This window comes from Lathamus discolor, chromosome Z (assembly GCF_037157495.1).
Source record: "Lathamus discolor isolate bLatDis1 chromosome Z, bLatDis1.hap1, whole genome shotgun sequence".
Classification (NCBI taxonomy): Eukaryota; Metazoa; Chordata; class Aves; order Psittaciformes; family Psittacidae; genus Lathamus; species Lathamus discolor.
Genome location: NC_088909.1, coordinates 22394018 through 22410111, shown reverse-complemented (window position 1 = coordinate 22410111; position 16094 = coordinate 22394018). Strand labels below are relative to the sequence as shown.

Below are 16094 nucleotides of genomic sequence, written 5' to 3'. Positions count from 1 at the left end.
AGGGATCTTTCAATTGCTCGTGGAGATTTCAGCGTCTCGTGTCTGGCTTTGACCAGAGCCAAGCACTGAGCAGAGAAGACGATCCTTATTTCTGTCCAGTGAGAGCTCAGCTGCCTCTTTCACACAGCTGATGTTTGCCCGGTGCTGCAGCGCCAGGACTGTGTCTGAGAAAGCAGACTTTTCTCACGTGCGTTGCGCTCCCCCACGACTAGGTGAAAACCTCTGATAGGCCGTTTTAGATCCATCTGGTAGCCAACTGTGCAGTTACACTCCCCGGCAGGACTCACCGCAGTTACTCAGAGCCATGCCGATGCTGTAGCCCCTGCTCTAAGTAACTGCCTGGTTTGGGTTCAGCTTAGAGGTGCTGAGAAGACCCCTGAGCCTGGGGCGATTGTTGCCTTGGAGGCGCTGTCACCTGGGGCTTCACGGAGGAGCTTTCTGTGCTGCTTCTTTGCAGAAGTGCTACCGGGGCGAGCTGCAGATCCAGATTTGCCAGAGCAGCCAACGCCTGCGGGTGCCGGTCCTGGGATGTGGTCTGCAGCCACGGCTGGAGTTGAGCCCCGCAGAGCTCGAGCTGGGACCGCTGCTGCCACAGAGCCATGGGGAAGAGGGGACGGTGGTGGTGAAGAACCCCTGTGGGGTTTACTCACTGGAGTTTGACCAGCAGCACCTTGCTGAGGAGCAGGTGAGGGGGAAGGTCTGTGCACGCTCCTGGAGATTCCCATCGCTCCAGCATTCCCAGGCTTGTGCCAGGGAGACGGGGGCAGCGCGCAGGGCAAAGCCCGGCGGCATCCCAGGGTTAGCCGGCTCTGCTGGCAGGCTGTGGAGGGACTTGGATAATCCCTGCCACTGGGGGGAAAGAATATGGGAGGGGATGGCTCGTCTGGGGAGTCTGTTCACGTGGTGAAGGTCCAGAAACTCATGCTGTCTGTGGTTTCTCTTCCCTCTGTGCGCAGCTCCTACGGACACCTAAAGACGACAACAGCCACAACAGCTTGTTGCTGCCTCCGTGTGCCCCGGCTGAGAAGCTGACTGTTGAGGCCCAAGGAAGGGGCATAGAAATGAAGGTGAGATGAAATCTAAATGCTAAAAGTGCAGGTGGCAACCAGCATGGTTTTCTCATTTCCTCATCTCTTCCCCAGCCTACCATGGTTTGTGTTTCTGCCACGAGAGTGGCAGAAAACCTCTTCTCCTTCTTTCCTTTGGCTTGATATCAATCCCTACTGCCTCAGGTTGACGTTGTGCATCCACCAGGAAAGGTGGTGAAGCTAGGAAACATCTGCATTGGGCAGACGGTGAAGAAGATCGTCACCATAGCCAACAAGAGCGCAGGCCCTCTCGCCTTTAAGCTCAGAGTCACATCCACCGTGCCAGAGTTGCAGGAAGCTGGGGTAAGTGCCATTCCTTCTCTGCAGAGCACTTTAGTGTGCCTGCAGGGAGCGATGAGCTGCTGTGGGTGGGAGGTAGTAGCTAATGACAGCTGTGGGCTGCCCTGGCTGCCTGTGCCTGCCCCGTCCTCCCTGCTGGCACTGCTCTGCCAGCAGATGCTTGCAGTGTGAACGCTTCAGCTGAGCTGGGTGCCAGGACTCCCCGAGAGCCACAAGTGAGAAGGCGGCACAATTCCTCTAACCTGTTTAGACGCATAGGTCAGGATGCAGCCGCATATTTTAGATCTGGAAAGGCGAGGGAGGTGAATCTTGAAAGAGGGAGGGTTACAGCTCTGTTGGAACTTCCATGAAAGCTTTAGAAGGCAGAGGTGACCTCACCGTGACCAGGTGGACACATGGCAGAAAACACCTTTGGTATTACCTAGGAATGCCTACGAGGGAATGAGTGGGACTGGGTCAGTGTTGGTGCGGACAGAAGAGGAATTGGAAGCCTCTTCCCTGAGTCTGGTGAGGGAGGCTCCGCAGCTGGCTTGCCAGATGAAATAGTCTCCACTCATCTCTTCGGGTAGATTCTGTGCTTGAAGCCCAGCAAGGAGCTAAAGCTGAAGGCCAGAGGAGACACCTGCAAAGTGGAGGTGACCTTCTCCCCGAAGCGCCGCATGCAGCCGTTCAGCGGGGAAGTGCTGCTGGAGTGCCGCGGGCTGGTGCGCTCCCTCTTTGCGGTGCGGGGCTCCTGCCAGGGCAGCCTCGTGAGCTTGGACCAGGACCAGCTCAGCTTTGGAGCCGTGGTGCGGCAGAGCTACACGTGCCGGCGCGTCGTCATGCGGAACGCGGGCAACACAGGAGTCAGGTAAAGCAGGACCCCCCCGCCTCTCTGAGGGCTGATTGCTTGGATGAGGGTTGTGAGGAGCCGTAGTGTGCCCAGATAGCTCCTCTCTGCTTCTCCATCCCGCTGGAGAGTCGTGCAGCCATGGCCGTGCAGTCAGGCCCTGGCAGTTAGCAAGGGGGTACGAGCAAAAGCTCATTTAGAGATGGGTGCAGTGGGTCCTGCCCAGCCTGAAGCCTTATTGCCAGGTGGCTCAGCATCAGGCCTGAGATGTGGTGGGAAAGCCCACCAGAGACGGAGAGCCTCACGCTGAGACTTACCCTGCCTTGACAGCTCCCCGTGGCTAATCCTTCTTTCCTGTCCTTGTGCTTTCCTTGGCAAGGTTTTTGTGGGACGTGGAGAGCTTCCAGCCGGACTTTTCTATCAGCCCCACAAAGGGTTACATCAGGCCAGGGGTGGATGTCCCCTTCGTTGTGACCTTCCGCCCCTCGAAGCTGAGCCAGGCTGTCCAGTACGAGGGGCTGCGGTGCTTCATCCCGGGCAGCGAGGCGCTCCGCCTTACGCTATCAGGATCCTGCGTGGAGGCCCCTGGCACCAGAGAGGTAACGCAGCAGGGACAGGATGGGCCCCTGGACCCCACCATTTGCGCCACATCTCTCCCAGGGCAGGAACTGAAGGACACTTGCGAGCGCAGACTCGCTTGTGCCGGGGTATCCCAGAGAGAAAGTGCTGGGCAGGACTGCCAGAGTTCCTGAGCCCTGTCATTGCCTTTCTCCCCTGTTCGAGGTGTTGCTCCTCCAGTGAGCAGCTCGGTTGTCCTGGCTCTGCACTGCAGCACCCGTGCCGTGGGAGCACCCTGCCGGGCTCTCCTGAGACCCTCCCCACAGAGCCACCCCGCTGTATCCCAGCACTGCACCCGCAGCCACACTTCTCCCCCGTGCCGGGCCAAGGGAGGGCATTCAGCAGTAGGAAGGGGCAAGGCATCTGCATCCAGCCCCTGGGAGGGGGTAGCTTGGGAGCAGTTGGCTCTTGCTCCCAAAGAGAGCATGGAGCTCCTCTTCATCCTGCCCATGAAGGAAGGGGCTGTGTGGCTGCAGATCTGTCCTTGCACAGCACTATCCTTTCAGGACTCCCCTGAAGTTTCCTTTCACCCAGCATGCGAAAGGCTTGTTCTGCTCCCTTCTTCAAGAACAACCAGCTTGATTTACTCCAAAAGCTGTGGCCAAAGGGTAATTTTTGCATGTGACAAGGAAAAGCTGCTCCCTGTGCTCCAGGTCCTGGTGTAGAGCCAGCGTGAGAAGAGTGGCAAGGATTGTGGGTACGACCCAGCAGCCTCTGTGCTCCTCTGTTACAGACCCTGACTTTCAGCTGCAATGTGCGTGAGAAGCAGAGCCAGACCATCCTCCTGTCGAACCCGAGCAGCGAGGCCTGGACCCTGAAGCCCATTGTTGAGGGGAAATACTGGAAAGGGCCTGAATTTATCCATCTGGAGGCCAGGCAAAAGGAAAAGGCCTACCAGGTCACCTACAGACCCCTAACCATGAGCTGTGGGAACAAGAAGCATCAGGTAGGTGAGCTGTGCCAGCGTGCTGACCCTCGTGGCATGACCCTCGTAGGTCACTCTCCTTTGGGCAGGAGGTTGGCCGAGATGACCTTTGGAGGCCCTGTCCAAGCTGAAGGTGTCCTGTGCTCTCTGTTGGAAGCTGGGTTTTGTGGTGGCTGGGGGCCAGGCACGGGCAAAGGGCAGATGGGAAGTCGGGACTGAGCGCCAAACGTGTTGGAGCAGCTAACGTAAAAAGCCAGGCTTTCTGCAGGCCAAGAAATGAAGTTTGTTCTGCGTAGCTCCGGGTCGCTGCTTGTGGCAGCCCAGGGGGCTCAGAGACCCCCATGCTCAGCGCACGGGCTGCACAGGCTCTCCAAGCCCCGGGCACAACCACTTCTGCCAGCAGCACCTGGCTGGTGTCCTTCTGCAGCTTGCAGGGAGCAAGAAGGGCAAAGCTGCCCTGCAGTTTGTCAGTGCCGTCCTGGCCGTGAGCAGGCAGGTGGGAAACGAGAGAGATCTCTTGAGGGTCATGCAGGAGCTTTGGGAGGAGCCCTTCCTGCAGGTCTCAGGCTGGGCACATGGGGGTGACTGGCCCCTCTGCAATGTTTTCTGTGCCAGGCCAGCAACAAGCTCCTAAATCCAAGGGGTCAGTTCAGAAGGGCTCTGTGGTGCTGGAGCTGCCAGGTCCTTGTCGCGCTCCTTGTCCCGCTCCAGCTGGCCTTACAGTGGGCCAGGTCAGAGATTTCTGGCCTCAAGTCTCCAGGGTGCTCAGCAGATCTGTGCCCGTAGGGTCGCACGTGCTCAGCATCTCTTTAACGTACAGCCTGCGTGAGGAGTCTTGCAGCTTTCAGCTGCTGTGGAGGCAGAGGCAGGTGTCTGGGATCCACGGGCACCCAGAATGAGCATGGATATGAGCTTTCCATGGCCCATGTCTGGGGGGCCCCTGTTGTGCCAGCTTACAGGCTGCTCTCTGGTCAGCGCTGTTGGGGCTAAGGCCAGCAGGACTGAGGCAATGGAGCTCATCAGGGACGGCCACCCCCTGCCCACGGCTGTCCCTGCGTGAGCACAGGCTGGCAGGGACATGCCCAAGGTGAGTGGGGCCAGTAAGGGAGTGTTGGGATGTGCAGAGCAGCTCTGCTGCAGGGCCCGTGTTTCCTTGCTTTGCCCAGAGATGATGCCTCTGTGTCCTGTAGCTGTGCCGTGTCCTGTGGGCCACGCACCCGCTCACAAGCAGCTCAGAGCAGGTGCGACACTGGCGTCTGTCTCCTCCTGCGCGGGACAGGGCTGCAGTCACAGCTCTGCCAGCTGGACGTGCTGAAAGCTGCCTCAGTGAGAGCCTCAGGCATGGGACTGTCCAGGGGTGCTCCAGAGCCGACTTGTCCTATTCGTTGTCTGTAGGGCTCCATCTTCTTCCCCCTGCCGGACGGGACAGGCTTACGCTACCAGCTGGAAGGAACTGCTGAAGCCCCCAGGTGTTCAGGGGCCATTTCCCGGCAGGTTCCGTGCAGGAATTCCCACACGGAGCTCATCCCTGTGTCCAACTGGCTGCAGAGACCACAGAGGTGAGTCCAGCCCAGGGAGTCTGGCCTCATGAGCAATCCCTGCAGCAGCACAAGGCAGGAAGCTTCCAGTGCCTGGAAGCTCCTTCCTGAAAGCTTTTCCCTCTCCTTGGCCGTGTCTGGCCATACCCACGTTCTGCCTGTGCAGAGCCATCCTGGAGGGCTTTCCTCCAAGGGGGGTGAGAGCTGGTGCCCTGTGCCCGAGGCACTGAGGATGAGAGGGGCTGTATTGTACCCCCGCAGGATGGGTATCCTATGGGAGTCCTTCCTGTTGACCTTCACTGCGTCCTTCTCACGCGCAGGTTCCTGGTGGTTATTGACATGCTCAAACCAGAGAACCTGGAAAGCAGTTCTGTGCTGCAGGGGTGTTCATACATCGACGTGCCGAGCTCTGCGAAGAAGGACTACCAGCTCACCTTCTTCTCCTACAAAGAAAGAGTCTACAGGGCAAAGGTGAGTGAGGACACTGGTCTGCAGGGCCCTTCAAGGAGCTGTTGGCTCACTGAGAAGCTACACGCCTGTTTTCATACCTCCACGTGCACGGGTCCTATGAAATACCACAGGTGCTTTCTCTGCTCTTGCACTCCTCCTCGCTGGGTGCTCATAGCCATTCCTGGAAGCAGGGCGCTGAGCTCGGTGGGCTCTTCCGGGTCTGTTTTCATGTGTGGAATGAGCAGCACTTCCCTTTCTGTCTGATTCAGGTGACCTTCCTCAACGAGACAACCGGAGAGTACTTGTTCCACATGGTGACTTTCAAGGTGATGGCTTCGGGACCCATCGGCACTGTCGAAATGAGCACTGCCGTTCGGCAGAGAGTGTCCTCCACCGTCAAGGTGGACAACCCTCTGCCTGTCCCGGTGACGTTTGCCATCAACTGCAAAGTGCCGGACGTCAGCGTTCCACAGCACTTTACTGTTCCTGCACAGTCAAAGGTAGGAGCAAAGCTCCTGCGGCTCACTCTGCTCTCCCTACTCGTGGCCGGAGGGGGGGCTCTTGGAGGGTGATGCCTGAAAGGAGCCATGTGGGGCCTCTTTCCGTGGTGGCAGCTCCCTGCCGATGATGTAGAGAGGGAGCAGTGTGCGAGAATATCCCCAGTGGGAATCATCCTGCGCTGGTGGAGTCTGCCCTGCTGGCCCCTGTAACACGCCGCCACTGGGCGTCACGTGGCAGGTCCTTGTGCCATGTGCCCCTCATTTAATGTGTTGCTTCCAGGTGCGAGTGGCTGCAGGACAAGCCTGATCCCGCGGCCAGGTTGTCTGCAGCCTGCATTGACAGGAGGTGGTGTGTGCCCTGGGGGAGCACAGGGGCTTTTTAGGGTGGGCAGCTTCTGGCATCATGCTGGAGGGCTCTGAGCTGTTGGGATCTGTCCCTGAGTGAACCGTCCCCCAGAAGGAGCAAGGCTGTGCCCGAGAGAGAGGGAGTCAGAGCGGGGAAGGCAGCCCAGCCTTCAAGCGCTGCCTGAGCAGAGCAGGGACCAGCTGCCCCCTTCTCAGGCACACGTGTTCCCTGCCTGTGCCTGACGCCGTGGCTTTTTCCTTCCTTCCTCCCAGGCGGATCTTGTCTTGGAGTATCAGCCCCTGAAAACGGGTGAGAGCACCGGGCACCTGGTGCTCCAGAGCAGCGACTTGGGCTCTCTGTCTTACAACCTGCAGCTGAAAGCCACCTCGAGCAGGCCAGAGAAGCCCGTGTATTTCCGCACCACGCTGGGCTCCCGTCAGACCATCACCACCAAAATCCGGAATTTTGCCCAGCAGGAGACCGAGTACCTCCTACAGGTGAGCCCGGGCTGCCGGGGCTCTGGCTGGGAGGCAGCTCCTCTGGCCAGCACCAGCCCTCTCCACCAAGGGGTCCGAGTGCCTCTGGCGTGGCCTGGCAGAGCCAGGGTGGCCATGTGAGCCCAGGGGCCTTCCCACTAGTGTGGGCTTGTCCTCCCTTGCGGGCCCGTGTCTGCTGCCCTGGTTGGAGCTGCTTTTGCAGGCGCCGTGGTGCCTGGGCTTGCTTCCCGCTTGCAGCCCAGGTCTGGCAGTCTTGGGGCTTGGGTGCAGGGTTGTCCCTGCTGGGCACGTTTGCACACTTCTCGTGCCCGTTCACCGCAGGCACTCACCAGGGCTATGGTCTGGGTGGGACGGGCCAGGGGACCATCGTGTTCTTCCCGAGGCGCTGGCTCTGCTGTTGTGACCAACCCCCCATGGTCTCTTGTCTCCCCTGCGCAGACCGACTGTGCCGACTTCCAGACGGCAAAATCCATCAGTGCGGCACCCGCCAGCGCTGGGGGCTCGGAGCTGAACGTGGAAGTGACCTTTGAGCCCTGCCACCTGGGCAAAGCCAAGGCCACGCTGCAGCTCAGCTCTGCACTGGGCGGGCAGTACTGCATCCCACTCATCGGCCTTGCGCTGCCCCCTGAACCCCAGGGCCCCTTCCTCATCCCAGCCGGCGGCACCACCTCCATCTCCTTCAGGAACGTCTTCCCGAGGGCCACGGCGTTCCAGTATGCCGTAAAGCACCCGGCCTTCAGCGTCAGGGCCCCGGAGATGCTGCGCGCCAAGAGCAGCACCACCATCACCGTCTCCTTCACGGGCGGCCCCGCTCCTGTCACCAGCAGGCTGGTGGTCTCTTGCCCTGGCGGCTCCTGGATCTACCACCTCCGGGGCCTGCCCTCCACCCGCAAGTGACCAGCTGCCCCTGGCCCTTCCCGCCACGTTCGTGCTCTCTGGAGCCAATAAATTTCATTTAGCATCCTCCCACACGACGTCCTTGTCTCTAAACGGGAGAGGCATGAATTTGCTGGATGCACAGCCGGTGGACAAGGAATTGGCTGGATGACTGCACACAGAGAGTCGCGGTCAATGGCTCAATGTGTAAACGGAGACCAGTGACGAATGGTGTCCGTCAGGGGTCGGTGTTGGGGCAGACCCTGTTCAACATCTTTGTCGCTGACACAGGCAGTGGGATCGAGCACCCTCAGCAAGCTTGCAGACGACACCAAGCTGTGTGGTGCAGCCGGCGCGCTGGAGGGAAGGGATGGCATCCAGAGGGACCTGCACATGCTGGAGAGGTGGCCAGCCTCATGAAGTTCAGCAAAGCCGAGTGCAGGCTCCTGGCCCTGGGTCAGGGCAATCCCAGGCACAGCTACAGGCTGCGCAGAGAAGTGATTCAGAGCAGCGTGAGGAGAAGGACCTGGGGGTTGGAACATGAGGCGCTTCAGCGTGCGCTTGAGCCCGGAAACCCCCTGTGTCCTGGGCTGTATCACCAAGAGCATGACCAGCAGGTCAAGGGAGGTGATCCTGCTCCTCTGCTCTCATGAGACCCCCACTGGGAGCACAGTGTACAGTTCTGGTGTCCTCAACAGAAGGACATGGAGCTGTTGGAGCAAATCCAGAGGAGGGCCACGAGGATGCTAAGGGGGATGGAGCAGCTCCTGCACAAAGACAGGCTGAGAAAGCTGGGGCTGTTCAGCGTGGAGAAGGGAAGGCGGGGTGGAGACCTCATAGCAGCCTTCCAGTATCTGAAGGGGGCCTACCAGCATGCTGGGGAGGGACTATTGATCAGGGACTGTATCAAGAGGACAAGGGGTGATGGGCTTAAAGTGAAACAGAGGAAGTTCAGGTTAGCTAGAAGGAAGAAATTCTTCACTGTGCGGGTGGTGGGGCACTGGCACAGGTTGCCCAAAGCAGTGGTGAATGCTCCATCCCTGGCAGTGTTCAAGGCCAGGTTGGACGGGGCTTGAGCACCATGGTCTTGTGTGAGGTGTCCCTGCCTGTGACAGGGTGTTGGAACTAGGGGATCTTAAGGTCCTTTCCAATCCAAACCGTTCTGCGATTCTGTTATTCTCTAAGATTCTTTGGGGAAGCACGGTTAAGACTTCAGTCGGTTCCACTTAAAGGTAAAAATTTGAGAATGAAGACCTTAGGCCCAGTGTAGGAGAGGATCTGGTTCAAGACCGTCTTAAGAACCTGAACGTGCACAAGTCCATGGAACCTGATGGAATCCATCCGCGGGTCCTGAAGGAGCTGGCGAATGACGTTGCTAAGCTACTGGCCATCATATTTGAAAAATAATGGCAGCCAGGTGAAGTTCCCGACGACTGGAAAACGGGAAATATAACCCCCATTTTCAAGAAGGGGAAAATGGAAGACGCGGGGAATTACAGAGCAGTGAGTCTCACCTCTGTGCCTGGTAAAATCGTGGAGCACATTCTCCTGGACAGCATGCTAAGGCACATGAAAAACAACAAGGTGCTTGGTGACAGCCAGCATGGCTTCACTAAGGGGAAATCCTGCCTGACCAATGTGGTGGCCTTCTATGATGGGGCTACAGAATTGATGGACAAGGGTAAAGCAGTTGATGTCATCTACCTGGACTTGTGCAAAGCGTTTGACACTGTCCCACACGACATCCTTCTCTCTGAATTGGAGAGATACCAATTTGATGGATGGACCACTCGGTGGATAAAGAACCGGCTGGACGGCCGCACACAAAGAGTTGTGCTCAATGGCTCGATGTCCGGCTGGAGACCGGTAACGAGTGGTGTCCCTCAGGGAGCGGTGTTGGGACCGGTCTTACTCAACATCTTTGTCGCTGACATGGACAATGGGCTTGGGTGCGCCCTCAGCAAGTTTGCCAGTGACACCAAGCTGTGTGGTCCGGTTGATATGCTGGAGGGAAGGGATGCCATCCAGAGGGACCTTGACACGCTTGTAAGGTGGGCTGATGCCAACCTTATGAAGTTCAACCATGACAAGTGCAAGGTCCTACACCTGGGTTGGAGCAATCCCAGGCACAGCTACAGGTTGGGCAAAGAAGAGATTCAGAGCGGCCCTGCAGAGAAGGACTTGGGGGTGCTGGTCGATGAGAAAATGAACATGAGCCGGCAGTGTGCGCTCGCAGCCTAGAAAGCCAACCGTATCCTGGGCTGCATGAAAAGGAGCGAGACCAGCAGGTCGAAAGAGGTGATCCTGCCCCTCTACTCTGCTCTTGTGAGACCTCACCTGGAGTATTGTGTGCAGTTCTGGTGTCCTCAACATAAAGAGGACATGGAACTGCTGGAACAAGTCCAGAGGAGGGCCACGAGGATGATCAGGGGACTGGAGCGCCTCCCGTATGAAGATAGGCTGAGCAAGTTGGCGCTGTTCAGCGTGGAGAAGGCTGCGTGGGGACCTAATAGCAGCCTTCCAGTACCTGAAGGGGGCCTGTAGGGATGCTGGGGAGGGACTCTTCATCAGGGACTGTAGTGACAGCACAAGGGGTAAGGGGTTAAAACTTAAACAGGGGAAGTTTAGATTGGATGTAAGGAGGAAATTCTTTCCTGTTAGGGTGGTGAGACACTGGAATGGGTTGCCCAGTGAGGTTGTGAGTGCTCGATCCCTGGCGGTGTTCGAGGCCAGGTTGGATGAAGCCTTGCGTGGGATGGTTTAGTGTGAGGTGTCCCTGGCCATGGCAGGGGGGTTGGAACTAGATGATCTTGAGGTCCTTTCCAACCCTAACTATTCTATGATTCTATGATTCTATGACCCTGGAAGGGAGCTTGGGCTGTCTCAGCGTTGGCTGGCAGTTGAAGGTTATGAAGGAAATAGCAGGAAGCTCTACTAGTGGGCTCCTATTAATGATGTCAGCTGTGGTAGAGCTTTTGTAAGGGGTTTCCTTTAGTTAGAGAGCTTCTGCCTTGGTGCCTTCAGCACACAGGGGTGTCACGCCTGAGGTGTCTTTGCCTGAGCTCTCCAGTTTCCAGCTGGATTCATGGCTGGACATGGTGCGGGACATGTTTTGGAGTGTTTCCAGAGGCTGGCTGCCTGGAGAGCCAGTTAGCACTCGGGGCTCATATCCTCCCTGCCTGTGTTGTAAAGGCCCAGATGATGAGTGTTGGTTTCAAAGTGAGGGCTCCACGTTCCCCGCCAGGCAGGTGTGAGGATTTGCTTTGCCTGTGGCCCCGAGTCTCATGGGAAGCTTTTGTTTCTGGCAAACGCTGTGCTGCAAACGTGTGAAGCTCCTGGCAGCTGAGATGCCCCGGGCAGTTGGGTGGCCTTGTGTGGTGCGTGTGCCCGTGTGCGCAGGCTTAATGGGTACAAAGTCATCGACGGGCGCTCACCAGGGACAGCAACAGGGGTCACCCCAAAGGCAGGCTGGCCATGGCCCTGGTGTGGCGGGGCTCCTCGTGGGCCAGCAAAGTAGGAATTAAATGGTTGCTTTGTAGTCAGTGCGGAAGCTTTTTTCTTTCCTGCTGAAGCAGAGAAATTCTTGGCTCATCTGCGGTGTCTCCAGCAATTTATGTGTCGCTCACGGAGCGTGACCAAATGCTGCTGTAAGGTGCACTTTAGCCCTGGTGCAGGGCTTCACTGCGGGGGAGACATTGAAGGCGTAGGGGGGCTGCAGGGATCCGCAAGGCTGTAGCTTTAGCAAGGCCCTGCGGTGGCCGTGGAAGCCACGTGTGGCCCTCGCCTATTGTGACGTACAGGGGAGCTGCTGCTGTTAAAGGCGAGCAGCAGCCGTGGCCCAGTGAGAGCAGGAGTTGCTGAGCCGCTGAGGCAGGAGCAGGCTTGAGCTACTGTCAGGCTCTGAGCTCTGCTTCCTCGAGGCGCTGGTGAAACCCTGCCCTAGCTGGCAAAGCCAGAGCGTTGAGGAGAGGGGCTGGGCAGCCCAGGTGCCAGCCCTGTCCTTTGCTGCCCAGGTTCCCCTGGCTGTTGGCAGCCCAGCAGCAGTTAGCTGCTGTGCTGGTGGGCAGGAGCCACACCGAGGCGTCCCTGGGCGGCTCCTGTCCCTGCAGCTGCCCACAGCTGCCGAGCAGCGCGAGGGCATTCAGGAGCCAAGGCTGGGCCCCGCACGGAGGAATCCTCCAGGAGAAGCGTGAATCACCCGTGCTCAGGTAGCGTCTGGCCCTGGGCAGGGAGGAGGCAGCTCCGCTGGCAGCAGGGATGGGGCAGTTGTGTGATAGCCGGCAGGATTTAAACATCCCTGGGCTAAGAGCAGGGCTGGGCAGGTAGAAGGGCTTGAACGGGCTCTGAAATTGCCGTGCAACTTGCAGTGAGGGTAGAGACTTGGAGCTAGGCTGTAGGTCCTGCAGCAAAGGGAGCCTTGGCTGTCTGAGGTGGGGAGCAGGGAGCCGTGGGGTGGTGGGCTGGAGGGGTGCTGTGTCCTGGTGGCTGGTTTGTCCTGCCCCTGCAGGGAGATGTGCCCGATTGCTCCGTTGTGCTCCTTTCCTGCTCCTCTGGGAGGCTGGTCCCTGCAGGCTCTGGGGCTGTGGAAGAGCCTTGCTCCAGGGCGCGGGGGGAAGCTGCTGGGCTGGCTGGGCTGTGGAGGTTGGAAGCCCTCTGGAAATAAGCGTTGTGGGGGCGACGACAGGGTTCGTTTCAAGTGAAGTGAAATCACAGCTCGGAGAATTGGAACGAATAAGGCAGTTATTCTTAAGACCCGGTAAGAAACCACTGAAACCCAGCTTAATGCTGGATCATCCCCATTAGGTTTCTCCCTTGAAAAGGAGTTATTTCCAGCTCTAAATCCCAGCTCTTGCTGCAGCAGGTCCTCCTGTCCGTAGGGCAGTGCAGAGCTCTGGAGTTTCTTGCAAGGACAAAAGGAAACGGTAGCCTTGTTTCCTGAAGCCGTGGAGGGCCCGGCACCACAAACACGTGCAGTGCTGTCGCTGCCTTGGCAGTAAAGGAATGAAGTGATTGCCTTGCTTGCAGGGTGTGGGGAGCAGTCGAGGGGCAGGGAATGGCCATCTTTGCCTAGATGCTGTCTTGCTGTGTCCAGCAAGTGCACACAGCAGAGGTGATGTGGAGCACAGGGAAGCAGGAGGGAATATCATCCTGGATTTTACGTAGCTCTGAGCTAATTGCTCATGTGCCTTCGATGGTTTCCTGCTTTTTTCCTGCTGTGGCAGCCTGGAGTGCCTGTAGGGAGCCTGGAGTTTGGGTGTTAACAAGCGAAAATGAGGGCGTCCTTCTGCATGGAGAAATGCTCTTGGGCAGTGGGGTGATTTCCTGCCTGGAAGGAGCCGTTTTTGCCAGATAATCTTTGTAACGTGAGCCAGGCAAGGTAGCCTTGAGAAAGTATAGTTCTTAATCAGAGTCTTGAACTCTGTGCTGAGTTAGTTAGAAACATCATCAGGCTCCTTGCAGAGAGGGTGAGAAGTGCCAGTAGCGCCTGGTGCGTCTGTGTGGCTCGTGGGACTGCCCCCAGAGCAAAAGGCTGTTTTGGCTCAGGGTCTGTTTGTTGTGGGGTTTTACGTCTATGAATGGAGCCTAAATATGGTCTAATCATGAGTGAGGGTGGGGAGGCCCTGTGTTCTCCGCTTAGGAAGGATGCCAGAGGCTGGAGACACAGCTGTGTCCTTTGGGTGTGCCAGGAATGGCGAGGCCCTGGCACAGGTTGCCCAGAGAAGCTGTGGCTGCCCCATCCCCGGCAGTGTTCAAGGCCAGGTTGGACGGGGCTTGGAGCAACCTGCCCTAGTGGAAGGTGTCCCTGCCCGTGGCAGGGGGTTGGAACTGGGTGAGTTTTAAGGGCCCTTCCCTGAGGTTGCGGGGTTCCATGGGTCCAGGGTGTTAAGGTTCTGGGGTTGTGGATTGTCCAACTGTTGCTTCTTCCAGGCGACCTCTGCGACATGGCCAGTGGCAAGACCCCCCGGCCCATGAGGTCCTCCAGAAGGGCGGATGGATTCCAGAGCAGAGTGGTAGCATCTCGTAATCCGAAGCTGGTCAGAGAGGCAGAAGAGTCTCTCACCACCAGGCAGAGGCTGGCCAGCCCTCGGGAGATGAGGCGGCCCCGGGCTACCCAGCTTCGGGACATGGGTGAAGTCTCCCTTCAAAAGGTAGCCTTTCCCTGCTCTTCTCCTTGCCGTTTGATGTGACATTTGAAGAGGGCACGTGCTTGTGGCAGCCTTGCCTCCAGCTTACCCAAGCAGCTTGGTGATGAGGTCCTGTTGTCATTTCCAACTGGTGGTGGTGGAGTTCTTTGTGCTGGGGGAAAGGCAAAAAACACATTTCTCCAATGAGCCATTAAAGTTCCTGGTCTGCACAAAGGCAGTGGAACCTCTGCTGCAGTGGGTGGGTTTTGCTGGGCAGAGAAGAGTGGATGCGCTTTGCCTGGATCAGTGTTCTCTTAGATGGATGTTCAAAGCTGCTTTTCTTGCAGGACTGCTCAGTCTAACACACAGTCCAGGTGGGTGGATGACTGAGGTAGGCTGTTGAGCAGAAAGCTGCCAGCAAGAGACCTGATGTAGCACATCGGTTACGGGTTGCCCCAGGCAGCACAGGAGGTGGGAACACGTAAGACGGGCGCCCAAATAACTGGCAGTGCTACAGCTACTGTGCTCGGCCTGAGCGTGGCTTTTGTGGAGAAGCGGGAGAGCTGCCTGTGTCTCTCGAGTGACAACAGTGCAGCTGGGAGAGGGGAGAGCAAGCAGGGAGGAATTATCTCCAAGTACTGCCTCTGCTGGGTCAGCGTTTGGTCTTTGCGTGCATTTTTCAGAGCTGCTTCTGCAGCGGTATTCAAGAAACGAGCAGTAAGAGAATAGAGTGAAGCATCAACTTAAAGCTCGTGGGGAAAGGGGATACGAATTGCAGTCTAGCTCAAGTTGCCCCGTAATGCTGAGACTTCAGCTGAAACTTCATCCCCATCCAGCATTCACCTCATTTGTCTGTTTCCCACCTGCCCTGTTTCTTTCTTGTTGGCCTTTCCTCCCTGGTACTGGTGTCTTCCGACTGGTTTCTCGGGTCTGCATCAAAAAACCAAAAAGATATTTGGGATGCGTGGGACTCAGTCTCGCTGTCTCAGAGGGAAGTTCACCTGCAAATTGTTTCCTGTGGAGGCTCCTGGAAACTCCTGGGTTTTGCTTGCTCCCTGAGTGCTCGTGACTGTTCCAGCAAGCGTCTGGAGCTGAGGGAGCCCCTTAGCAGAGGGCTCTGCTGGAGGTGGGCGCTGCTTTGCCTTTTGGAGAAGGCAACCTGGAGAAAGAGCCTGCAAAAGAGCTTCTTAGCTTGAGGCTGCTCAACATGGTCCAGAAACGTTTTGTGAGCTGAGAGCGGAGGTGGGTGGGCTCCCATCTCCTAGTGTGAGCTGGGCAGATGCACTCACCAAGAGACTGTGTTTACTGGAGATCAGTGTGGGATCTTCATTCGTTAATCTTTCTCCCAGCAGCTGAAGCTCTCTCTGCTCTGTCTTGCATCTGCAGTTCTCAGCAGTTGGCCTGGACCAGAGGTTGTTCCAGCCTTTCCCATCCGAGGTGGTGTTTGAGAACTACGTTCCCCGCCAGTTCTACATAGCGGCGCTAGCTCTGAGGAACATCGACAGGGTAAGTGCTGGGCTGTGGAGGCTGAGCACTGGGCTGGAGGAGGAGAGCAGTGGAATTCACGTGGTGTGCAGCAGAGCAAGTTACCTGCTGCAGCGCAGCGCATCCAGAATAAAATGTCTCAGCAGCGTGATTCTGCAAGATGGGGGAAATGTTGCCATGCTGGGGATTCTGCCGCTGGTTTTGGCCGCGCACTGGTGGTAACTAAGCCAAAGGAGCTTTTTGAGCCAGCATGCTTCCCCTTGAAAGCCCTGGACTGATGGGAATGTCGAGGGCTGGGCAGTGCTTGCCTGCTGTCATGCTTTACCGCGAGTGTGCACCATGTCCCGGTGGCTCCTTGGTTAATCTTGGTTTCTGGCAGGGCATGTTTCCCTCTCTCAGCCTGTTGAGCCCCCTGTGTGCAACTCCGTGTCAAAGCACAGGGCTTGAGTTTTCTCCACTTTGTGCTGGAGTAAGTTGTAACTCCTGGCATTAGCACTCCAGGCTGGGTGTTTTGGAA

The 16094-nt window shown here is 57.5% G+C and overlaps 1 protein-coding gene across 1 annotated transcript in view; it reads left to right on the top strand.

Annotated features, from left to right (window-relative positions):
• Nucleotides 1-16094, top strand: part of LOC136005850 (hydrocephalus-inducing protein-like) — an 85354-nt gene that overhangs the window by 1124 nt on the left and 68136 nt on the right. The window contains exons 4-11 of the mRNA XM_065663743.1: nt 458-622; nt 2129-2238; nt 5619-5697; nt 6018-6206; nt 7530-7610; nt 7728-7922; nt 14027-14116; nt 15479-15598. Coding sequence (XP_065519815.1) covers nt 458-622; nt 2129-2238; nt 5619-5697; nt 6018-6206; nt 7530-7610; nt 7728-7922; nt 14027-14116; nt 15479-15598 — 1029 coding nt within the window. The remainder of the gene's footprint in view (nt 1-457; nt 623-2128; nt 2239-5618; nt 5698-6017; nt 6207-7529; nt 7611-7727; nt 7923-14026; nt 14117-15478; nt 15599-16094) is intronic.